This window comes from Lactuca saligna, chromosome 1, assembly GCF_052625555.1.
Source record: "Lactuca saligna cultivar CGN05327 chromosome 1, ASM5262555v1, whole genome shotgun sequence".
Lineage (NCBI taxonomy): Eukaryota > Viridiplantae > Streptophyta > Magnoliopsida > Asterales > Asteraceae > Lactuca > Lactuca saligna.
The window spans coordinates 7,465,667-7,491,976 of NC_136417.1; the positions used below are offsets into that span (position 1 = coordinate 7,465,667).

Sequence of the window (26,310 nt, forward strand, 5' to 3'; positions counted from 1 at the left end):
TCATTTCTATATACACAAAGATAATTAATTAGGAACCATTAATTCCAATCCTGTGTAAAGAATCAATATTAAGCAGTAATCAATATTTCCATTCCATTCCAGGAATCAATGATTCCATTCTTGGAATCACAATGACAATTAACCAAAAATCATTAATTTCATTTCTATATACACAAAGATAATTAATCAGGAACCATTAATTCCAATCCTGTGTGAAGAATCAATATTAAGCAGTAATCACTATTTCCATTCCATTCCAGGAATCAATGATTCCATTCTTGGAATCACAATGACAATTAACCAAAAATCATTAATTTCATTTCTATATACACAAAGATAATTAATCAGGAACCATTAATTCCAATCCTGTGTGAAGAATCAATATTAAGCAATAACCAATAAATCCATTCCATTTCAGGAATCACTAATTCCATTCCAGTATTAAGCAGTAACCAATAAATTAATTCCAACACAAGACTTTTAGTTAACCAAACTTTCTAAATACATTACAAAAGTCATTACATTACAATTTCCATTTCATTTCAACATAACATACATACAAAACATAACAAAAGAACAACAACATACAACATTTGAGATTCCAATATTTCCTAGTTAATTTATCCAAGTCTTTTCTGAAACTCATTGATTCTTTATCTGCCTTCACCTTATGTGTCCAAAAATTATTTTCCAATATTGATATCTTGACTTCAGTGTTGTCTTCTTTTATTAGTTCGTCATTTTGATCGACCCATTCCCAGAAATCACATTTCTTCTTCTTCTTATCCTTCAATATACATAATAAAATTCACATAACAAATTAAGTATGAAGAAGAAGTAGATGATAGATGCTAGAACCACTTACTAGTGAGTTACGACATACTCTGAACTTTCTACCCGGATTATTAGTCGTAGTTGAGGTCCAAACTTGGGAAGGCTTCTCACAGTGACAAGGGTGGGCATAATCAATTGTGCTCCTGCTCTTGGAAATGTTCGAATTTGACTTAGAATAATTCGATGAACTTGAAGATGCCATAGGAGCCAAAGGAGATGAAGAAGGGGGATGAAGATGAAACCCTAATTTGATGGATGAAGGTCATTAAAGCACGTTCAGTAGTTCACCTGAGGTAACCGGTTACCTCAGGTCATCTAAAAGGTTATTTGTACTTTGTTGGTATTTTTTGTACAAAAATTCCGGTTTAATAGTATTTTTTTCACTAAAAAAAGAATAACGATGTTTTTTGTACGTTTTTGAAACATTATTACCCTTTTAAAAGTCATTTTCACTTAATAGTGAAATGATTTGCCGGAAAGTTTGCATTATGTTTGGTTGGAAAGAGTAAAGAAATACTCCGACACTATTTACGGTTTGACCTCCAACTGAATCTAAAATCCCAAAACGTTATCTTAAACCCCAGGGAGCCGCCATGAGCGCCACCCTGTTCTTCCTCTCGCCACCACCCCGCACTTTTCCAACTATATGCCCAATTCCGTCACTACAACCCATCCGCACTGTCGCCTTCTCCTCCTTATCTCTGAAACCATCACTTAAAATACCCAGACGAGACTTCAGGATCTTCTCTGATGACGGAGAAGCCGGGGGAGACGCTGACGGTGGCGGAGATGGAGACGCGGACGGTGGTGGAGAAGCAGACCGCGACGATATGGACGAAGAAGAAGCGGATGAGAGTGACAACAAGAGAGATTACGATGTCGAGTACGAGGCTCTTGTCGCCGCTTCGCGAGGCGGTGGTGAGGAAGGAATGGCGATGGTACAGAGTAAGAACTTTGTGTCAACTCAGGGGTGGAATTCGGAGGTGGTTGTGGATTATAGAATAAACGAGGATGAATTTCATAAGATCAGTTTGATGGATTGTGATTTTTTCATCCGGAAACCACCTGATCCTGATAATGATGTCTACGATTTCCGAGAGGTAATTTCATAACCAAATTAGTCATACATCTGTATCTACGTTAGATTTCGGTTTTCAAATACTCAAATTGATTTAATTGATTAATGTCATTTTGGACGAAATTTAGTGCTAAGATAGCCCGTGATTAACAGAAATTCCCAAATTCAAAAGGCTACAGCATACACTTTGGCCCCCCAAAAAGAACAAAAGTTTAAGTGTACATGAATTGTGTAGGTTATAGGTATTGACTCAAATTTTGATAACATTATGCGTTTATGGAGAATTTTACGGAAATATTTTGTTTTGGTGTTGCAGATGTATGTGACAGAACCAGATACTGATATTTATGCAATTCCAAGAGTTCTTGCACCAATGCCCGAGAAGGTTACTTAAGACAAATTCCTAGTTTCATGCTTATAAATGACTATTTAACTATCCATTGATTTCATCACTGATTTTCAGATTTACAACCTTCCTTTCTTCAACCATTGTCTACACGATCCAGTGGATAACAATATTATGCATTTCTTTAATTGCAGTATATCAGATGTGCAAAGAGTGATTGGGGGACCTACAATGTCACGGAACCACCTATTGATGCACTTAGAGATCCTATGTACAAATCAGAGTGGGAGGTTATGAAGGTTAGGAACTCATAATTTTTTGTTAATTTCTTTAATTTTTTGCCACATTATAACATCTCATCTATATTTAATTCAATCGAATAAACCCGACTCAGTACTTTACTCTAGATACAAAATACCCCACTTTGAATATTGATCTAGAGTTGGAGGACCAAAGTGTAAAATATATTAAAATGAAAGCTTTGTAGAGATTATAATGACAATATGTTGTTGTTGTTGAAGGTGTTTTTGACGAAGCATTACAGGAATCGACGGTTGGATGATCCTGATTTTGTGCTAGACTTTGAAGAGATTTATGTCATTGATTCAAAAACAAAGTCGATAACTCGGGCAAGAGTTTTGGTAAGTGCCCATTATGCTTTAAGTTAACAAAGACATCTTACTATGCTAAGTCCATTAAGCTTTGTTTCTTTTGTTTAATGGAATTATTATTATGATGATTTTTTTTTTTAAGGTAACGGTTCCTGAAGGAAGAGACAGAGATAGAAAGAATGATTTTCTTGTTATTCGGGATAATGCAACTTCATTCACAATAATCCCTTCGGTGATAAATCCCATACAACTACAATTCCAAATTATGATTGCATTTTGTATCTTTTTCTTTTTCTGATCCTAATATGGTTTTCAGGAGGAGAGAGATGATCCAACGACTGTAGTACATAGGGAAGAGTGGGACAAAGACAGAAAGGACATGGAAAGACATCTCAGCAAGCTGCGGGATTTCAACGTTTCAAATTGGTTCTAGTTTTCCGTTTCTATATAGGCGCTGAATTTTGTACAACAAGGGCCTTTCAGTTGCGGGTATAACGGTTTCCAACTTGTATTATTACTCGGCTTTCTTTCGATTAGAGGTGTCATGTTCATGTGTAGGTAACTTTTTATATCAAAATAGTGAAACAAGTATGAACCGAGTGTCCGGTTCAGTCTTTATTGTCAACTCCATATTTTGCTCACTAGGGTTCTATAGATGGTAATCTTGATGAATTGTATGTGGAAAATATCGTTCACCCATTGTTCCTTTAGGCCCTGTTTGTTGCACGGGATGCAACACAATGGAATTGGACTAAACTAGACATGATAGACAAACTTTCTAGGGCTATATTTTCAATGATGAGACGTTTTGTGCTCATATGAGAGATCAATAGTTCGTCTCCGTCCCACCTTTTTGGATAGTATAACAAAAGTAAGTTTAATCAACTCGTCTTCAAGAGCATCTAAGGTCCGATGGTCCTCTTGAGTTATATATAGCTTTGAATATACCATACTATATATGTGCATCAAACCTCCAATGACTATGACATATGGAGTTGTATCCATCTCTTCTCTTTTATTCTAGATAAGGAGAATCATTTTACTAATCTTAAAGTTGGCAGCAGGAGCAGAATTATTCCCATGTAGCTTCAATGAGACGATTCATCCAATATTTTTTCTCAATTAACATGCCATCAACTTTTACAATATAATGGTGAAATCATCAACACTAAACCACGTAAAAAAATGCCTTGAATGGATTTTTCGATAGCCTTGCTCAAAATGATCTAGGCAAAACGCTCAAAATAATCTTGTTTTGGCTACAATAACTATGATGACTCATCACAACAACATATTACACATATGAATTCAACCATTGTAAATACAAACAAGTTCATAATTAAGTCAATAATTTTCAATTCTTCATGATTCCCAATTACAATTCAACAAGTATCAAACATGCAACAAGATTGAAAACCCACAAACCAAAGAACAAATACTTGTATTTTGTATTTCTAAGCATCTACAAGTGTATGATGAAACTCATTCACGGATCTAAGTAACCCGAGAATAACTTCTACTGCTCTTCAAAACATAGGGGGATCATCCCACAAACCACAATTGTTTCCACTTTGAGAGCAATGCCATAACCTTCAACCTGGATTTATCCATGAGGTTACTATTATTGTATGGGTATCCCATGCATAAATCACCGTTTATGGAATACTTTTGGATGCAGTTACAGATAGTGGATGGGGAAGAGGGCAGGAAACGAACCTTCTGCAGTGCAGACTTTAAATCGAATATGATAGGCCTCCATTGGAAATGTCTGGTTTGCCCTCATGTGAGGTCTACGTGCGTCTCATTAATGTTGGAAATAAACGAGAGTTAGGCTCAAGAACAACCGGTGCAAAAATAAATAAATAAATAATAATTGAAAATACAATTGTTGCATCTGCCGCCAAACTTTATCAAAACGCCGTCTTAATTCATGTATATAAAAATGAATAATAATTGAAAATACATATAAAATATTAATTATATAAAAAATTATCACTTAAGTCATGCTTTACTTTATTTAAACCTTGAAAAATCCAATACTAGGATCAAATGTTTGAAATTGGGCAAACCAGGACCAAATGTGTAGTTTACTCTTTCTTATATGTATTTCAGGAAAGGCCAACCTCACTCCCATGAACATTTTGTGTTCTTCTCATTGATTAAGAATCGTCGAAGTCAAGAGGTCATAGCAAAATATACAAAATTCCCTCTACTATTTTCAACTAGGGTTATGACGATCCAAGCCCATATGCTATACTCATGTATGTGACTGTGAATGTGTAATATACTGGGAGAATTACCGATGGAGGAAGGCGGTTGCGGAGGTAGCGACGGTGCATCGTCATCATCGTCGGCATTATTAAATGGTGGTGGACGGCAAAGGTTTGAGGTGGAGTTGAGGCCGGGAGAGACAACAGTTGTGTCGTGGAAGAAGCTTATGAAAGATGCCAACAAAGCTGCAAATAATAGTCTGCCCCCTCTTGTACCTGCTCCTCCGATGCCTCCTGCTGTTGCTGTTAATCAAGCCCTAGATCCTCTCAATGCCCCACCGGTAGTGTCTTCGTGAACTTGCCATATTTTTTTGATTAAATTGTTACCTACAGTTCGGATGAAGAAAGTAGAAGTTTGATTGAAAATAAGGTGATCTAGGATGTTTATGCAATTATGAGCTGCTTTCAACTCCTAATGGTTACTTGTTATCGAATAAGTTGAAATACTTTTTAGAATTCAGTTGGAGTTTGAAACTTAATTGTTACTTTAGCAGTTAGGAGTTTGTAAATTGACACGGAAGTTTGTAAGTTGTGACTATCATAAGTAGAATGATTTTGCAGTAGGGTAGTTACATCAGAATGCTTTCACGGTATATCGTTTCTGTTTTTATTTTTCCTAGAAATGACTTGCTGATGTGATTTTTGAAACTGATGTGTGATCATGGTATAGACATATCATGAAGATAGGTAATGGTAGTGTTAATATTTCTGATGGTAAATCATTTCACAGAGTATAATTGCACAATATTTTACAGATATAAACCTATAGTGAATAGCAAAGCCTTTTTTTCTTTGTTTATCATTGCTTCTTTTTGATAACATGAGGAGATTTCTTGTTTTGTAATGTAATTTGGTAACTACCTTCACTGTACTTAGTCCAATTAGCATTTGCAGGGAGAGCCTGCTGAAAATGAAGGTAATGATGCAGCTCCTGGTAGCCGTTTTGGTGCTGTTATTGAGAAGATTGAGCGCTTATACATGGTATGTGATACATTTATTATGTTACAGATGCTGTTATCTGGATAACTATGAGGATGACATATCTAAGTGGTCATTTGTAGAACTATGGATTGGGATTGACAGAATTACATCAAACTCTTAGGAGTAATGTTGTAGAAAATTCTTGTCATTGTCCTGAAGATGCTGCATCATATACTTTCAGGGTAATAACAGTATTGATGAGGAAGATCTCAATGATGTTGTTCCTGATGATGATGAGTATGATACTGAAGATTCTTTCATAGATGATGCCGAGCTGGGTTGTGAACCTCTATCTTCTTTGCATAATTGTTTTATGTTGAATCACTTCTTAATCTCATTGCTCTTGTTTTAGTTGAAGATCAGTAATCTTTGCATTTAGATTTATCGCCTTCTTTCTCTTCCACAGGATGACTATTTCCAGGTTGATGATTCTCAAATAAAGCATGACGGATTCTTTGTTAATCGTGGCAAGTTGGAGCTCGCAGCTGTTTCAAAGTAAGTTTTTTTCCTATGGGAAAACAGCATCTTATCATGACTATAATTCTTCTACCTTCTTTTTAGATTATCTCTTGGTTATAATATCTCCAATCTGAATATATTGGTAGGAATGAGCCTACTGCTTTGCCAAACCATCAATGGAAAAAGAGAAGGAAAGATTCAGAAAAAGTTAGTGGTGGGAATGATAGTGGCCAGCTGAATACTCAGAAAGTTAAAAATAAGGAAGCGGGAAAGGTACATGCACCAGTAGACAAAAATTCCATCATTTCATCTCAGAGTAAAGCTTCATCCACTATAATTCCTTCAAGTTCTGAGGCTACAAGAATGGAAAAGAACATTGACAAGCAGAAGGCTGTGGTATGCCAACCCAAAGACCATGGTAGTAAATTGAAAAATGGAAGTCCCTTCTCTGTGACTCCATTGCAGAAGTCTAATGACAATAGCTCTAATGTGAAATCAAGTTCTCATTCCGGGCTATTGCTTAACAACTCAGAAGAGTTGAATCAATCTCTTCCCATTGGAGAGAAAAATGTGATTCGTGAACAATCAAAAGCCAAGGCCACCAGGACCACTCAGCAAGCTACGGTGAGTGTTCCTTCACTGTACTGTCTTTTTTATTCCTAGAATTCCTCTCCTCACTAACAATCATCTAATTATGATTATGATTATGATTAATATCTACAATTTAGTTAGAGGGTGCATACCAACAAAGCCTTAGCAAATAAAACCAATTAAATCAAATTACCAACATCCAGTCTCAAGCTTGGGAATATATGTTTTCCATCCCTTGCTTGCAAAACTTCAAAACATTTTAATATGGTGATACACTTGTGTACAAGTTAGGCAGTCGATAGTTTTGTCATCTGAAGCACTTTGCACTCCTATATGAATCCAACACCCTCCTACTTGTGATAAAAACCGAATCCAAAGCCACCGTTGAGATGGGAATAGCTAACAAATCCTTAGCCATCAGAGATAAAATTGGAAATCTCGGGCTATTTACCTTCCAACAAGTCAATATATCAAAACTAACATTAATATCAATATCTTCAACACTTTCTCCCAAATACTTATCCAATTCACTAATTAATTAGATGTTTGGCTCGTTTTCATCTTATTTCCCAACTTATCTTCATAATCAGGATTTGTTGTACAACTTGTAGGTATAGCATGAATTCTCACATAATCTTCATGTAAAACTTTCTTCTTGATGTATGTTTTCTACTTTTCTTTAATTCAACAATTGTTTTTCCTTCCATTTCATGATGATCATCCAACACAATTTCCATGTTCATTAGATTAAGGTAAGAAAGCAAAATATAACAACAAATTTATATTTTCAATCTCACCACAATATTTGTCAAACTTAGATTTCATCACCTTAGCAATTTCATAAAGATGTTGATCTGTTGGTTATTCTTCTAAATAATCTCAATGAATTTGTCTCAAAATGTCACAAATTTTAGCTTAAGGCAATGAAAAATCACAATTGTATGTGATATCACATACTTTGTCTCGGAAATTCTCAATGTAACATTACAAAATGTTTTGACCTTTGAGTAAATAACACAACTTTCTAGCTTTCTTCTAATCTTCTGATGTTGAAACTGAATTGCCCTTGTTAGCTATTTCCATCTAAATGGTGGCTTTGGAGTCGGTTTTTAGAACAGGTGTAGGGTGATGGATTCATATAGAAGTTCTTTAGGTGACAAAACTATCGAATGCCTAATTTGGACATAAGATTGGCTTTGTAGTTTGTATGGCGGTATAGGTATCAATCCCAAAAAAACAAGAAGTTGTAAGATTATAAATTGAAGAATGGAAGCTTGTTTTTCCAGTTAAACACTTATTTTGGATTTAAACAATTGATTTCAAACACTTTTTTTTTTTCTGGTTGCTAAAATGTTAAACGTTTCCTCGTAATATGATATAAATATTGGTTTCTATTGAAAGTAAACAAAACCAAATATGATGTATAGCATCCAGTGGCAATGAAACTTAATTTGTGACAATTTTATAATTAACCTGATTAACCTGAACCTGACTAACCTATAACTTAATAGGGCCGGGTGAGTGTAAAAAAACCCGATAAACACCTATAGCAGTAGTAGACAAAACTTTTAACCAGAATCTCAACAACGAATGCATACTCAAAGAAGAGCAGAAACTCAAGAATATTTTTAGTGAAAAAAGGCTGTACTGTGAAAATGACTAAAAGGTTAATAATTACTTAATAGTTCTGATCTTGACTTATCTGCTCTAACGGTTGTAATGTTATTCTTATTTTATTTGTCACTTCGGAATGTCTGTAATGCAATCTAAAGCAACTTTCTGTAATTTTTTCAGCAGAAAAACCCTCTCATGGTGAGAAAGGAAGGTTCAAATACCAAACCTAAAAGTACAACGCTTGAGAAAGCTATCAGGGATTTGGAGAAGACTGTTGTGGAATGTATGTCTGGTGATCACTTCTATCTAAATATCAAAGACACACTTCTCTTCTCTGTTCATTAAGGCTGCATTTACCGGACTAGATTGGACAAACTTTCTAAGGCTATTGAGGCTGAGGAGGGCATTCATGTCTTTTGCACATATGATATATTAAATTATCAATAGTGTGGTGGGACAAAATATCAGTCCCAGTTCCAGTCCAACGTAAACCAAGCTTTGTGCAACATGTTATGTCGTGTCCTTTGTTACAAAGGGGCTAACTTGTAATATTTGACATCATGGCAGCAAGGCCACCAAACATGGGAGTTGCTGATGCTGACACTTGTTCTCCAACAGTCAAAAAGAGAATGCCTCCTGACATAAAGCATAAGCTAGCTAAAGTTGCTAGACTTGCGGTAATTGACACCTAACTTTTTATCTGTTTGTTCAGTGGAATTGCTCTTTTCTTGTCTTCAATAATTGTGCTTCTTTTGAACATATTTTTGAAGACATTCACAATTTGAACCTTTACATTTATGGTGGTTTTTAGCATGCAAACCATGGGAAAATCTCAAAGGAGCTACTTAATCGGTTGATGAGCATTGTTGGTCATCTGATACAGCTCAGATCATTGAGGGTATTGCATTTGTTTTGTCATATATTATTGTATTTTTCTTTTGTATAATTTTTATAACCTTGCTTTTAGCTGCTCAATATTTTATAATCATTTGATGCCTTCCAACAGAGAAATATTGTAAACATGATTAATATGGGATTGTCTGCCAAAGAAGAGAAAGATGCCAGGATGCAGCAGTTAAAGAAACAAATAGAGGAGATGGTTAAGATATGGGCACCAATGATGATGTCCAAGGTATGCTTGCTTAGTTATGTTTTTTTTCTTAGATAACTGCAATTTACCCACAAGTATGCTTTTATTTATTTAAAGAAAAGATGGGGAAATTAAGAAAATGAATAAATAAACACGATTGTGTAAATGATCCGTGCTAATATGGATGTGGACTGTGGAGACGCATGTTTCTTTGATCAGTAATCTTGAATGTTTTTGTGTTTCTTGAGATGCTTGTAACCAGTCCTTTAAACTTTTCAGGGTTAAATAGAAGAATGAATAACAACCTCTTTCATCAGTTATAGCATCCTACTTTCATTTTGTCTCATGTTTTGAATAATCTACCTAAGTATAGCAATGTTATCCAAATAAAAAGCAGTTGTCACTGATATAATTGCACATATTTTTTGAAGTATAATCTCCTAATAAGAAAGATGAAAGATACAATGGTATAAATGGTTGGATTTTTCAAAAAAGAGTAGAGTTCCTTCGCAAGAAAAAAACTGGAAGTACATTGCTGTTAAAAAGAAATGAAAGTACATAGCTATTTCTAGGATTTAGCCAAACATTTTAATGTTTTGTTGTTGTTCGTATCATCTCAGGCTATTGAGCAACAGCTGGTTGGAGAATCTGACGATTTTCAAGAAAGTGGGACCAAAGAAAAAGAAATTCTTAAAAGACAAATTACTATGGATGATGCATTAGAGGATAAGATATGCATCCTTTATGACCTTTTTGTTGAGGTAGCACTTCATCCATCTTATCTTTAAAAAAAATCGTTTTGAAACACGTACTTGCCTTTTTAAAGCTACTCATTTGTAATCAGGGACTGGATGAAGATGCAGGTCCTCAAGTTAGGAAGCTCTACGCAGATGTAAGCTTATCCTAAAACTTTTATGCATTAAATATGACATTTGAGAGTACAGTGACTAGATAGATATGTATGTAGTAATTAAGTGGGAGAAATTGACCATTATGTGATTTTTTTAACCTTATCCTTATTCATTAATGTTGCAGCTTGCAGAACTGTGGCCACAAGGTTTAATGGACAATCATGGGATTAGAGGAGCAATTTGTAGGGCAAAAGATAGGAGAAAAGCACTACACAAGTATAAGGGTCAAGAGAAGTTGAAAAGGAAAAAAATTACCCCTACAAAAACCAATACTACCATTGACATCGAGGCAAGCTCTGTAGCTTCAGAATACAAATTTTCTACTGCAGTCACCCAGGCAAAGAGAAAGATGGAGGTGGAGTAGTAGTCTGAAGCTTAAATCCAACTTAGATAAAAATGTGAATAACTCAGATCAGATTCTAATATGTGAGTTTGGCTCCAAATATGTTTCAATGGGCACATGATAGTTTCGGTTTATATATACACAAAAGATAATACACCATCCATCAATTTTTTATAATAGAGGTGGCAAAATGTGATGTGAATGATTAGTCGAGTCGCGTTATTATTTTATCTTAGGGTTGTAGAGCTGTCCCTGATAGAATTCATATCATATCCAAAAACACCAACATCAACACCCTGCGCCCATAAGAATGAGGCAAGGGGATGTAGGATGGGTAGACAACCTCTATCTGAGAGTAGAGAGACTGCTTCCGTAGATAACATGCAATCATTTTATATGTAGGGACAAACGCTCACTTTTAAAATTTGTTATTAGGAAGGGATAGCTATGTAATTTTTTTTAATATGTGTATTATTCCTGTAAATATAGTTTTGTACAAGGACCTATTGTGTAAATTAGAAGGACCGTGCTTGTAATTTATTTTCTATGTAAGGACAAAACAGGTGAAACTTGCAAACACGAGAAAATATTCGGCACTTGATAAAATCATTGGAAAAAAATAGAATTTTAAACTACAAAATTATATTATTGATCAAGAAATTAAATTGATTTGATTTTTTGTCTTTTCCAAGTCCACCCTTGATATTTGATTTTTTGTTCTCTTGTATTTCTTATTTTGTTTTTTTATTGTTTTTAATTCATTTTTAATTTATTATTATTACTATAAATTTCGAACAAAATTTTATAATTCGGATGACGTTATAAAATTCGAACGGCTATATAAAATCGGTTTTTAATTATTTTTTATTATATACTAGGTGTGAGATCCGTGTATTATACGGGTTTATTAAAAGTAAAATTTTAATATCAATATATAAATATAAAATATTTTATATTTTATAATCTAATAATCTACATAACAGAATGTAATCTTCTGATAATTTGCAAAAGAAATTAAATAATTTGAAATATTTATGAGAATTTATTGCCAAATTAATAGGATGATTTTATTTCTTTTTAGAATCCATTACAATTTTATGAAATTTTATTTTAAGAAAATGAAATTCTCTAAAATTTTCACAAAATGATAAGTGTCAAAATGAAGGAAAAGATGATAAGTGGCAAAAAATAATCTTAATTTATTAAAGATGATTTTAATAATAATAATAATATTATTATAAATTTCGAACAATATTTTATAAATCGGATGAAATTATAAATTTGAACGATTAAATCGGTTTTTAATTCTTTTTATTTTATATTTTCTAAATTGGTTTTTATAATTGGCCGACATTATATATATATATATATATATATATATATATATATATATATATATATATATATATATATATATATATATATATATATATATATAAAGTCTAATGATATCAAATCAAATATCAAAAATTTGATATTGAGTTTAGGGGAGAGGGGGGCTTAAATTTAGTTAAAAGATGTAATTATACCACAACCCATAAAATACTGTGTGAATCCAAAGCTACAACTTTCCTTCTAGTTGTGTTGAATCACATGCCGCTTTCCTTTCCTTCTAGTTGTGTTGAATCACATGCCGCTTGTCCCCGTAACCATGTTGTTTATGTAAGTTAACTTGTAGAGGGGCTAAACCGCCAAAAACATAAAAGTGCCGCGGCAAAACTTGGAAACTAAAAAAGTATTCTGTGGCTAAGGACTTTAGTTTTAATATCTATATCTATATAGTAAGTTGGTAACTATAAGCTTAAAAATATTTTCCTAGACTTATAATTTACATAAAACTTATTATTTTAATCCGTTGACTCTAACCAACAATGGGCCCATGCGTTCGCATGACGACTTAATTACATCCAACCAAATCCGTGGTCTTTGTTTCCCCTCGTGTTTTGCTTCACAACCAGAAAAGTATCAACAAAATAAAAATTTACGTTGATTTAATGACAATCATCAAGTCGATTATAGTTTTGTTTTTATTAGATGATATTAATCAATTATTGTGACGTGTCACTTTTTTCATAAAATAACATTTTGTCTAATTTTAATGTTGTATAATACAGATTTTCTTCCATAAAATATTAAATACGATTATTTTTTATTACAAAAATATGATCTGAATACAACAAAATTATATATTTTGTTATTATACAGAACATATATTGCGTAAGTCGTAATTTATCTTAACATTTGCATTATTCAACAGATTATTGCCCGAAATTCTTTCTTTCTCTTTCCATGAAACTTCTCGTAAATTCCTCATCATCTTCCATCCACACAAGTCATTTAATATGACTTTGAAGCATTCACTCTTCTCCAAATCATTGAGGATTAAAAGATTAATCTATCTAAGGCATTAATCTCTAATGGAATGTTAGGCTAGGAAAAAACTACATATATTCAGAATATCAATGAGAGCTCGTGCAAATAGTTAAAATTTGTTAGAAATCATTTAAAGACATAATTGCAAGTATAAATTATAAATAATGATTAGGATGATAATGTCCTCGTTGTCAAGTTGCTCATATCCTCATCCTCCTATTCAAAGTTGACCGTGTTTTAAAATTTCCCTTCTTAGATCATCTAAAAAGTCATATACCATGATTACTTAGTCTCATTCACTGCTATTTATACCCATAGAAAATTATCATTTTGATAAATTTTCTTTGTATAACATCTTTTTTCCAAAACAATGTCTCCAATCAATTGCCACGAATTGCACCAGCTTTTCAAGATTCTTGACACGAATGAAGATGGCCTAGTGAGCATCGAGGAACTTAAAGGGCTTCTCGAGAAAACCGGAGTTCAAATAAGCTTAGACGAGCTCAAAACCATAGTTGGCAATACATGTCTTGACCTCATGGACTTTTGGGTGTTTTATGATGTTTTTAACAAGCATAACCCAATTGATGGCCATCATAGATCAAAAGAGGTGGAGCAAGAGATGATGGAGGGTGATATCTTGAAAGCTTTTAAAATGTTCGACATGAATGATGATGGATTCATCTCAAGCGAAGAGCTACAAAGCACCTTGTCAAGATTAGGGCTATGGAATGATGATTCTGGCCAGAGGAGTTGTAGGAGCATGATTGAATTTTATGATACAAATAATGACGGAGTGCTTGATTTTGAGGAGTTTAAAAATATGTTGTTATTGCCAAAGTCATTTGACTCGACTGGTACCTAATTAGATTTTGTTTTTATTCTGATGGTTACAACTTTATTCTGTGATGCTAATAGGGTATATATCTGTAATCTATATATTTATAGTTGGATTCTAATAGGATTGTGTTGTTACTCTCAAAGTCCTATAAACAATTTCGTATTGTACTTTCATCAATGTCATGTTAATGCCACTAAATATAAGTCTTCGGTTCAAATCCAATAAAGGGCATTGTATACTTTTTCCAGTCAACGAACTATCTTAAAAAAATGACTAAACTAGCCACCTTCTTCAACGATTTGCCACGAAATAACCCAAAATTTTCGATTGTTCCTCAAAAAGAACAAGCCACACTTTTTGCAAGAGGCAATGCATATTTGTGAAAAAGCGTTGGTGTATTTTTTGCCGGTAAAAGACTGCCATAGACACCACATCAATTTTTATATATTTTTATATTTTTTTACCTATGAGCTATGTTACGATGATGTTTTTACCTACTAACTTTTTTTTTAAATTAAAAAATCTAAATAATCACATAAAAAATGTTTTTACCTACCAGTTCATTCTTCCCTCTTAAACCTCGCCGCTTCAGATTCTAAACCCTAGCAGCAGATAACACACACAAATCGAAGAAATGTTGGAGAGCAGATTGATTACGATTATCAGGAGAAGCAAATCTATCAATCAAATAAAATCATTGTTTTCTTCTCACGGCGGATCGACGAATCTTCATAGTCGATTCATGTTAGATCGTTAACCCCACCACTAGAAACTGTTTCATCAATGGCTTTTGATCCTTCTATAATCTTAACAAGGTATTGTCGACTGCAATACGAGCAACGGTCACAAACCCACAACGTTCCAATTTTTAAATCTTTACCACCGGTACCTCACCGCTGGTGAAAAAAAGAGAGAGGGGCGGTGTTCATCGCCAGTAAAGTAATCCACGTCGGACTACCGACAGTGAAAACCGCATCACACCGTTTAGCTTTATGCCCCTCTCTAAGGTTTCACAGTCGATACTATGAAATACGCCCACTATGGACCCCACTATGAATTGTGGTTCCATTATGATATTGTGGAACCCCTGTGAAATTACTTTTTGACCATTGTTTGAAGAATTGTGTTCATTAATAATAATGCAAAATTTACCGTTGTTAACGTGAAGTTACAATGGCCACCACTCAAATATCAAAGAAGCAAAGAAGCTTGTAATCTGAGTGCTTGGATGGCTATCATCAATATCAATGTTTTAAAAATTGGTTTTATAGTTGAACCGGTATAGTGATTGGTTCCCGGTTTAACCGATTCAACCACTAGGTTAACGGTTTCTATAATTTTCATCTTTTTCCTATTTTCTTACACGTACATATATATATAAATCATGAATTTAATGTTTACAAGTGCAAACATAAAAATATATATATATATATATATATATATATATATATATATATATATATATATATATATATAAAAGTTGTAGATTAATCAAAATATATTAGAATAACACATAACCATAAGTTTTAGTGTTTTATATCAATCCATATACATCAAAAAGAAAAGTAAAGTATAATGCCGAAACAAAATATAGTTTTAGTCTTTTAGATGAATACAAACACATCAAAAAACTTTACAACATATGTTTTTTATTTAAAGAACGGGAAAAAGATTTGAAAACATATCAAAGTTTACTATGCAAAGGAAAATCTTCAGAAAAGTCTCAATATTTACGGAAAAGTTACACTTTAGTCCTAAGACTTTTTTTTTAAAATGAAAAAGTCTTGAAAACCGGCAAAATTTTGTAGTTTGACCGATTGAAACCGGTACCAAATTAATTTGGGACTATTTCATAAACTAACCTAAAATATTAAGACTTTTCTGTAAACAAAAAATATTATGATTTTTCTGTAAACAAAAATATTATGACTTTTCTACAAACAAAACTCTTATTATTATTATTATTATTATTATTATTATTATTATTATTATTATTATTATTATTATTATTATTATTATAAATAAGAATACTATTTTTTTGAACATGTTATTATTAATATTGTTACTAATACATATAAATGCATTTAAATTTAAAAATAATATTAATGACATTGTTTGAGGGTAGAGGTGGAGGAGATGGTGATGCTTTTAACATTAAAATCATGAATATTTACTTATATATTTTTACTTTGTATATGGTCATTTCACATGTGTTATTATTGTTTTCAATTCAGAATAATAATACTTAACAATTTAAAAGAAGTTGCATATTTGTAAAATTATTTATAAATAGTTTAAGGTAAAAGGATTTCTCACTTTGTATATAAAAATGTTTAAGGTAGAAGAATTACTTTCCAAATCCAACAAATCCACTACAAACATCTACGTAAGTAGCTAATATCAAAATTCAAAAGTATTAATTACAATATCTTGTTTAATAAAAAGTAATAAGACATGTTTTTTAGATTAATACTTTTGAATTAGTCCTATTACTTTTTATTAAACAAGATATATATTGTAATTAATACTTTTGAATTTTGATATTAGCTACTTACGTAGATGTTTGTAGTGGATTTGTTGGATTTGGAAAGTAATTCTTCTACCTTAAACATTTTTATATACAAAGTGAGAAATCCTTTTACCTTAAACTATTTATAAATAATTTTACTAATATGCAACTTCTTTTAAATTGTTAAATATTAATATTCTGAATTAAAAACAATAATAACAAATGTGAAATGATCATATACAAAGTAAAAATATACAAGCAGACATTCACGATTTCAATGTTAAAAGCATCACCATCTCCTCCACCACCACCCTAAAACAATGTCATTAATATTATTTTTTCATTTAAATGCATTTATATGTATTAGTAACAATAATAATAATAACAAGTTCAAAAAATAATATTCTTATTAATAATAATAATAATAATAATAATAATAATAATAATAATAATAATAATAATAATAATAATAATAATAATAATAGAGAGAATTTCATATATGCCCCTCTTAAACTTTAAAATATCATATTTGCTCAACTTAATTTCTCAATATCATATTTACCCTTCATAAATCTTCAAAATATCATATTTGCCCAAATCATTTTTTATAATGTTTTTAATATTTAATAATCATTCTTTATACCTCAGAATTATTATAATAATTAAAAATATTAACCATATTATTCTTACGTCTATGATAATGGAATGTGAACTTCTAAATTGTTAGAATGTCGCCCTTTTGACAAATATATATATATATATATATATATATATATATATATATATATATATATATATATATATATTCGTCTTCAACCCTTTATATAGAATATATAGTTTGATTGTCTAGTTTTTGTTGTTAATTATTATTATCATGTTGTAGATACATGTTATTTTAGATATTACCATTAATATTTTAATGTTTAAAATGTACATATATGATATTTTAATATTTAAGAAGGGTATATATGATATTTTGATGTTTAAAAAGGACATATATGATATTTTGAAATATTATGAAGGGTAAATATGATATTTAGAAATTTTATAAAGGGTAAATATGATATTTAAAAATTAAGTTGGATAAATATGATATTTTGATGTTTAGGAAGGGTATATATGAAATTCTCCCATAATAATAATAATAATAATAATTTTGTTTCTAAACAAGTCATAATATTTTGTTTACTAAAAAATAATGATATTTTTTGTTTACAGAAAAGTACCAATATTTTAGGTTAGTTTACAAAATAGTCTCAAATTAATTTGGTACCGGTTTCAACCGGTCAAAAAGGGTCAAACTGAAAATTTTTACCGGTTTTTTGGACTTTTTTGTTCAAAAAGAAATCTTGGGACTAAAGTGTAACTTTTCCCTAAATATTAGAACTTTTCTAAAGATTTCCTTTATGCAAATGGTTCTTTTCTATGTGTTTTTATTCGGTTTAACCAGTTTATTTTGACCGGTTCAAATGGGTTTTCTAAAAACCGGCCGTTTCAATCCGGTACAGAAATCGATGTAAAACATATGATTTTTTAAAACATTGGCTAGCTGGTGATGATTTGGCAGCTAAGGGGGTGTTTGACTTATATTTTTAGAGGTTAAAAATCATTTTTAAAAAAATTGCAAAAAATCAGGTTTTCTTTACTTTTCCAAAAAGTTGATTTTCCTTACCTTCAAAACCCAAAAGTAATTTTTAAAATTCTTTTACCAAACATATTTTACCTTTTATTTTTTACTAAAAAAACTTTTAATCTCTCAAAAATAAAAGATTGCTAAAATTGTCTTTTTATCAGCATTTGATCAGTAAATGGCTGTCAGTCACGATGTCACTTTCTTGGGCTGAAATGTAGCAGCTAATGGGCTAGGCTATATTAAACAATGACAACTAGGTTCATCAGTTCATGGGATGTTGAATTTGTAGACTGGAACACTGAAAGTCGTCCTAAACATTAAGAAATCCACATATTCAAATTAAACAAGTGAAAATGTCCAAAATAAAATTGTTATGATTGAAATGTAGAAAAAATGTAAAACATGCTAAAACTAATATAAAATGAATGCATATAGTAAATAAATAAATAACAGAAGTCCAAGATAACACATTCCTTTAGGGGCTCGCTGTTCGCAGATATAACCTAGCCTTTTTCTAAAACTTGCCAATACTAATTAATAATACACTCATTGTTGATCATATAGTACAAGTGTACAATCATTGTATCAAATACTATCTAGTCCTTTTTATCAATTTAATCATGTATTCATGTACGTAGGCAAATTAGTATGTATAATATGACATTGAATCTTATAAGGCTGAGAAAGAATGATGGTTCAGGCCCCACACTTCACACTCACGTGTGTATGTGAAATTAAGCTTGCAGAAGATAAAAGGAAATTGAAAAAACTTGTTATATTCAACAAAAACAAGTTTAATTACAGCTTAATTAATTAAAAAGTTACTACTACTCAGAAAATATATCACGTTTCCAAACTTACTCCTAAAGTCAAGAAGATATGGGACGAAACCCCACAAGAATCGGTCTCCTTGTGAACATGTTAAACTTTCTTATTTTGCTTGTTTATTAATTTGTGGATATGGTAACGTAAACTTCATCAGAAAATTGACCCGGGACCCTTAACTACCGAACTGTGATCCACACCCGTACCCGATAAGTAAACGATTAACCCAACAAAGAATTTCACTAGAATGTGCATTGATCAATCCTTATTTTCTTCAAATCTGAGATAGCAGTTTTGCCATCTTTTCACGAGGCTGACACTTTGCCACCAAGGGTTTAGCTTTTGGCATGGTCAACCCCTTTCCTTCTGTCATGTCGATCATCTCATTGCTCGTTCTTTCCCAATCAAAGCACTGAATAAGCGTACCCAATGCCAATCCCACCATACGCAATGCTAAGTTTTCTGCAGGACACTTCCTCCTTCCAGACCCAAATGGCATTAGCTTATACCCATCTCTCGAACCTTCTAACCCTTCAAATCTCTCTGGTTTAAACTTCTTAGGGTTTTCCCAGTTCTTTGGGTCGTTTTGCATCGCCCACAAGTTCATCAACAACATTGTACCACTTGGGATGTGATACCCACCGACTGTACAATCCGTTGCAGATTCATGGAACACGAGTGGACCAGGTGGGTACATTCGCATGGTTTCGTTCATAATGCAACGAAGATAAGGAAGGTTTGATATGTCTGATTCGTTAACAAGACGATCTTCCCCAACACACTTGTCGATCTCAGCTTGAGCTTTCTTTAGGGTTTCGGGGTTGTTTAACAAAAGCGATAGCATCCATTCCATTGCTCCACTCGAGGTATCGGTTCCTGCTGACAGTAGTACCTAATTAAAATACACAAGAAAATCGATAAGTTTACGTAAGGGTGTAACACAATAAGTAATATGTTGTTTGTTCTTGAATCTTGATCGCTTTTGTATTCCCAAGACGATATGTATGATCAAAGGGCTACGTACGTATGCATTGACTTAGAGGATTATAGTTTAGTATTTCATCGATTCAGAAAATTAAAAAAGAACAGTTATATACTCCAGCTGTTAAAAAGAAAACAGTTATATAGGCCTATACGATAACGTTTAGAAAAGACTAAAGAAAGAGTAATGTATATTAATTTATCAGTACTTTATCATTTTTACTAATTAAACTAGCTTTATTATTTTTTGGTTTCCTTTTGAAATAAGTAATTTATCTACACAATCCGTTGACAATAGCAATAGCATTAATTACATACCTATAATACGATTCAATTATTTGCAAGAGTTTAATTACCAAAAGTTAGAATTTTAGGTGGTTGATTGATAAAGTGGTAATAGTATGATTATATACCTTTTATTTTGTAATTTATTATTTTTAATTGTTTTTTATTAATCAAAATATTTGATTATTTATTAAAAAATATATATATGACTAGATATTATAATTGCTAAGTAATTGCAAGTATTAAAATGAAAGCTTTTTAAAAGATAAAAATTAAAAATTTTTAATAACTGTTTTTATAAGAGATTTATAAATCTTCTCTAATAAATGAAGCTTTTTCTTACCACTTATCAAACTCTCAATGATTTTATCATATATCAAACTCTCAATAATAAACAATAGGAACCATTTAAGTTTAAAAAAATAACTTAGAGATCAAAACCACAAATTCCCCCAAACTACAGGGACCATTCATGTAATTTAATTTTTACTTTTCGTTTTGTTCATATTTGGGTAACTATTTTTTTTGTACACATCTAGATAACAAACTTGTTGAAAACGTTCACATTTAGGATTTAACCTGCTATAGCAGGTCATAATGGTCATATGTGAACACTCCCAAAAAATTTGTTACCTACATATGTACAAAAAAAAGATAGTTACCCAGATGTGAACATACCGAAAAGTTAATTACCTTGATAAGTCATATTCCCTAATTTTTATTACATATGTAATTTTGTGGTTTTTCTATTTTATTAAATTTCATATGTTATTTAAATTTAATAATAAATATATATCAGTTTCATTAATGGATTTTCCTTATAATTTCAAAATTTTAAAATAAAATCTCATTAATTTGTTTTGATTATTTTATCTAAATGATTTGTTTAAATTTAAAAAAAAAAAAAAAAAACATTTTAATTTTAGTAATTCAATATTTTTCTTATTTTTCTTATAAATTTAAAATTTTTAAATGTTTATACATATTTAATTGTTTTAAATAAATGAAACTCACAGTTTCTTAATAAACTAGATCAATTAAGTTTTATAACAACTCACACCTTTTTGTTTAATTAATGAAGTATTTATTCATTACAGGCCTTACCTTACAAGTTGTATACCTAAAATCACGAATTCCGTTTGAGAAATTAAATTGCTTCCTACTTTTTATACCTACAAATGTTCCTACCCAATAAAATTATGATAAGTGTCATCATTCCATATTTTTTTAACTAACTCATTAAGTCTATATTAGGAATATATTAATTACAATTAAATTGAATGATGATTTGTCATAATTTTAATGGATAGGAATAATTATAAGCATAAAAAGTAGGAGGTAATTTAATTTCTCATTGCGTTTTTATATGATTCTATTTAGATTTCCTTTTAAATAAATCTCTTGTACGTTTTGATATTAAAAACACGTATGATTGTGTGTTCATTAATCTGACGCAATAACAATAACAATAATATAATATAAATATAATAATAAGATATACCTGCATTAATCCTTTAATGGCTTCATCCTTGTAATTTTCAGGTTCTGTTTCTTGCAAAATCAAGAGAACTTCAATCAAACTCTTCTTCTCTTCCAATCTACCACCCTCCGCCACCACCGCCATTTTTGTTCTCAGCTCTTCTAACAAACCTTGCATAAACCCATTTCTCTTTTCCTTTAAAGCCACCATTTTCTTTTCCAACCGTCTCCCTCCCACCCACTTCCACCACGGCAAATAGTCCGACACATTCGTCGTCTCCATCACCTCAAACGTCTCCTTCACAATCTCCTTAAATCGACGTCCCTCCTCCACGTCTGCCACCGAATCACCATAATACCTCTTCCCTGCAATCATCATCATCATCACATTCAACATAAGCTCAAAAAACACCGACTTCATCTCCACCGTTCCATCCCTTACCGCCTTCTGGTACACCTTCTTAGCCATGAGCCGCACCTCCTCCGCACGAATCTCGTTAAGGGTTTGTAGCCGGTGAGCTGACAAAAGCTCAAGGGAGGCGATACGGCGGAGGTTACGCCAGTGACTACCATAGCTTGACCAAGCAAGAGTGGTGTAGTCATACCCAAGGTGTTTTCCGGCAAGCAGAAGGGGTCGGTTGGCAAAAGCAACGTCGTTGGTGGTGAGGCATTCCTCCACCGCCTCCGGGGAAGAAACTAAGAAAGCCCGACGGGTGCCGAACTGAAGCATGAGCATCGGACCATGACGGGCGGAGAGTTTACCTAAGGCTCGGTAGAGAGGGCTTCTAACTAGGTAAAGATGCCCCAATATGGGTAAGCATGGGAAGGGCATTGGTGGTAAATTTCTGGTTTTTCCTAAGGTAACTTTGCTAATCCATATAATGGCAATGATGGAAAAAATTATATAAAATGTCTCCATAAGTATGGATGTATTTTTTGCTGTATATATTGATATGATCCAGAGGTTGCAACATATTTATACTGAAATCTTGGCCAACGAAGAGGCTATTACGTTTGACTTTCACAATATAAAATCCAAATTTAATACAAAGTTGTGTATTTCATATGAATATATGATTGTTCGTGTTCTCGTTATTCAAAGTCAATATCAAGACCATCCCCATGCCATTAATGGTATAAATGAATGGGTTGCTTGGTATATAAATATTAAAAATAAACAAAAGCCCTCCAAAAACTACGACCGGTATTCGATGCAAACATCAATTGGCCTATTTTTTATTAATAACCAGAGAAGATTTGGAAGATTTGGTTGGAGACTATTTCTTTGTGAAGTATGATTTCATACCATTTCCGTCCAAGCATCATGTTTCAATAAAAATCAACAAAGAAGAAAAATGAAAATTTTATTTAATTAACCATTAAGAAAACATAAGAGATTTAGTTGATGAGCCTTCAAAAAATGATCACTTGTCCCTTTGTTATCATTACTAGATTTGAACTCTTCAAATGTGTAATACAATCAAATCATAAACACAATACAAATATTTATGCTTTTAAAATGTATTCGATATTAACATGTGTAGAAGTGTGACACAGTTTCTTTAAGCCCTAACAATCTATTTATGCAATGTTTTTTCAAGATGTTTATCTTTTTAGCAATGTACCTTGTAAATGTAAAAAAAATTACAGAAAATTATCATCCAATACATTTGTAATAGTGATGTGTATTAGACACATTTTTATTATAATAATAAATGAGGAAAACCAAAATGATATATATTTTGGTTATATTCATAAACCATTAAACTCAAAATGATGTATTTTGGTTATAGTTATAAATGATTAATACCAAAATGATAATTATTTTGGTTATAATCATTAGTTATTGAAACTTATTTTATATCCATTAAAAAATAGAATTTAAAGAATCTTACATGGTAGACTCGCACCATGTTTGTTGTAATAAGAAATGAAATTGAGATGCTGTAATAAACAACAGAATAACATATACCTCAAAGGAATTGATGCATGATGATAATTTTGTACATGTGTACTTTCTTCCAAAATTTCACTTTCGGGGATAATTTCTTTGTCTGCATAAAACATTTGGAACTTCAAAATTTTACATAGTTACCCCTAAAATCTCAAAGGATATCATCTATTTGATTATCAATTACATATTTGTTTGTTTGTAGATATAAATGTCACATGATTAGTGCATGTTGTATTTTGACCAAATTGCCCCTAATTGTTTTATGGGATTGTTATGCTTCATTATTAGTATTGTGTTGGTGTCATTTTCACTCCTGCTAGTATTGACTATAAAAAAAATCACAAAATCTACATAATTATTTCTTATCCAACTAATGTATTATTTATAAAATTCATAAAAGTAAGAAAAAAGTTACAAAGAATCATTTGTTTCCCTAGGGAAACCATTTGCCAACTTCTTATACCATTGTGGCTTGTTCTTTGGTTAGTTTTGTTCCTACGCTTTGTTTATCTTCAACAAAAGTACCCCCCCCCCCCCCTCATTCACTTTTAATGGATTTGATAGTAAACTTACCATAAACCTATCACAACATAAACAAAAATTAATAGAATATACAACATTCATTATTTCATTTTTTATTACAACAACATTGTACTTTTTTTTCTAATTAGGGCATCGTACTTTGAAAGGTTTATTTTATTTAAAGCATTGTACTTTAAAAGGACTTGCATGAGAAAGCATTATTAATAAACTAACTTAAGATTCAACAAGTAACTTCAAATTTCATCATCTAACTTACTCTGTTACATAATGAAACCATTAAAAACTGAGAAAATATATGGTGGTGTTCCTGTTGTAATCCATGCTCCGTACACTGGAATATTGATGTTCTAATTTAATCCAACCAAATAGAATAAGAAACCAAAAGTTGAAGTTTACCAGCTAGAACTTATCGTCTTAACATAATTATAAAATCAAAAATCAAAAAAGGTGAAAAAAAATGATCATGGAAATGACCATCAAGGAGTGCATTAACAACACCTTGAGGCTTCACCCAATTTAGTACCCCTTGAAAATTTCCAAAATTCAAAATTTAAATTTTAAATACATACAACTACAACCATAATTATGCCCTTTATATGTTTCTATACATAAGATACATGAGCAAAGACTTAACACTCTCATTTATATACCCTTGAAAACCATGATATATACACATATATGATTTATATATAATACGTTTAATTTATCTCCAAGTAAGCCTCAATCACACCTTTTCCTTGTATCCAAAAACGATGAAGAGAATGAATCGAAAATGAAAGTGTAACATCCCAAAAATTGAGACCAAAAATTTTTGTTTCAAGTATCTTGCTTATAAAATTTGTTTGAGGAAAACATTATTGATATCATATGAATTCATAAACCATAGTTACATGTCTCAAAACCATATCATCAAATAGTAATAATGTCAGAGTACAATCTCAGAAATCTCAAATGCGGAATCATGTGTGTGCGATGCGCTGCTACCCTGCCGGCTCATTCCCCTTTGACGAAGAGGTACCTGAAATCAAAACTGAAAACCGTAAGCACAAAGCTTAATGGGTTCCCCCATCATACCACATAACATACAATCATACATACTTTTGGAGAATTCTGGGGTGCCCGACCTACCCATGTTAAGCCATTTTGGGGTGCTGACCTACCTATGTCACGCCATTCTGGGGTGCTGACCTACCCGTGTCAGGCCATTCTGGGGTGCCTGCCTACCATCTGGTCTATCTCACCCGGTCAGGAGAACTATTTCACCCCTACCACTAACACATAATAACATATCATAATCATGTTGTTAGAAACATTTAGGGTGTCCGACCTACCCTTCGATCCTAACGACCAAATCGTGGGACTATTCCCCTCCTACTACCACTATCACATATATCATATTATACTGGCACATAGAACACATCAGGTAGTAGAAAACCAAACAATTATCACAAAGACAATCATCTCAACTATAATCAACTACTAGTGGGTCAGCCTTGGTGCCTTAAACCCACCTCTACTGGAAGGTAACTTACCACAATGTCGTGTAGTGTTTGCACTATCCTCGATATGGAAATCAACTCTTCTCAACTCCTCGATCCCTACACAACATCCTTTCTAAATTACCATTTCGTACTCATAACCCCTACAAGGGTCAACTCAAGTCCAAGTCAAAGTCAAGGTCAAAACCTTGGTCAAAGTCATCTTTGGTCAAAGTCAACATCTGGTTGATTCGACTCGTCGAGTTGTCCTCCAACTCATC

The 26,310-nt window shown here is 32.1% G+C and overlaps 3 protein-coding genes and 1 pseudogene across 7 annotated transcripts; 3 read left to right on the forward strand and 1 right to left on the reverse strand.

Moving 5' to 3' along the window:
* Nucleotides 1-1,352: 1,352 nt before the first annotated feature.
* On the forward strand, nt 1,353-3,494 carry PTAC6 (plastid transcriptionally active 6). The gene is made up of 6 exons (XM_078989853.1): nt 1,353-1,934; nt 2,229-2,297; nt 2,453-2,557; nt 2,780-2,899; nt 3,012-3,101; nt 3,186-3,494. The coding sequence occupies exons 1-6, from the start codon at nt 1,428-1,430 to the stop codon at nt 3,300-3,302; spliced, it is 1,008 nt and encodes a 335-aa protein (XP_078845979.1). The 5' UTR covers nt 1,353-1,427; the 3' UTR covers nt 3,303-3,494.
* Nucleotides 3,495-4,938: 1,444 nt separating this feature from the next.
* Nucleotides 4,939-11,336, forward strand: LOC145041758 (ubinuclein-2-like). Of its 5 annotated transcripts, none has more exons than XM_078990028.1 (11): nt 4,939-5,420; nt 6,025-6,120; nt 6,527-6,615; nt 6,726-7,203; nt 8,968-9,067; nt 9,352-9,461; nt 9,596-9,682; nt 9,791-9,916; nt 10,495-10,635; nt 10,719-10,766; nt 10,910-11,336. In XM_078990028.1, the coding sequence occupies exons 1-11, from the start codon at nt 5,145-5,147 to the stop codon at nt 11,147-11,149; spliced, it is 1,791 nt and encodes a 596-aa protein (XP_078846154.1). In that variant the 5' UTR covers nt 4,939-5,144; the 3' UTR covers nt 11,150-11,336. The 5 variants fall into 5 exon arrangements, with proteins under 5 accessions (XP_078846154.1, XP_078846076.1, XP_078846221.1 ...); XM_078989950.1 differs by having other exon boundaries at nt 4,941-5,420; nt 8,965-9,067; XM_078990095.1 differs by having other exon boundaries at nt 4,942-5,420; nt 6,034-6,120; nt 8,965-9,067.
* A 2,535-nt stretch (nt 11,337-13,871) lies between these two features.
* LOC145002261 (putative calcium-binding protein CML44 pseudogene) lies at nt 13,872-14,366 on the forward strand (annotated as a pseudogene).
* Nucleotides 14,367-19,234: 4,868 nt separating this feature from the next.
* LOC145042023 (cytochrome P450 81Q32-like) lies at nt 19,235-22,985 on the reverse strand. Its single transcript, XM_078990376.1, has 2 exons — nt 22,077-22,985; nt 19,235-20,201 (listed from the first exon to the last, which is right to left on the reverse strand). Exons 1-2 carry the CDS (start codon nt 22,971-22,973, stop codon nt 19,584-19,586), a joined length of 1,515 nt encoding a protein of 504 aa, XP_078846502.1. The 5' UTR covers nt 22,974-22,985; the 3' UTR covers nt 19,235-19,583.
* Between the last annotated feature and the right edge of the window lie 3,325 nt (nt 22,986-26,310).

Bases quoted from the DNA above. Each gene is read 5' to 3' on its own strand.
- PTAC6 (XM_078989853.1), top strand. From the start codon at position 1,428: ATGAGCGCCACCCTGTTCTTCCTCTCGCCACCACCCCGCACTTTTCCA. The intron at 1,935-2,228 runs GTAATTTCATAA...TTGGTGTTGCAG, and splicing joins ATGTCTACGATTTCCGAGAG to ATGTATGTGACAGAACCAGA. The intron at 2,900-3,011 runs GTAAGTGCCCAT...TTTTTTTTTAAG, and splicing joins TAACTCGGGCAAGAGTTTTG to GTAACGGTTCCTGAAGGAAG.
- LOC145042023 (XM_078990376.1), bottom strand. From the start codon at position 22,973: ATGGAGACATTTTATATAATTTTTTCCATCATTGCCATTATATGGATT. The intron at 20,202-22,076 runs GTATATCTTATT...TATTTTAATTAG, and splicing joins CCATTAAAGGATTAATGCAG to GTACTACTGTCAGCAGGAAC.
- LOC145041758 (XM_078989950.1), top strand. From the start codon at position 5,145: ATGTGTAATATACTGGGAGAATTACCGATGGAGGAAGGCGGTTGCGGA. The intron at 9,917-10,494 runs GTATGCTTGCTT...GTATCATCTCAG, and splicing joins CACCAATGATGATGTCCAAG to GCTATTGAGCAACAGCTGGT. The intron at 10,636-10,718 runs GTAGCACTTCAT...ATTTGTAATCAG, and splicing joins TTTATGACCTTTTTGTTGAG to GGACTGGATGAAGATGCAGG.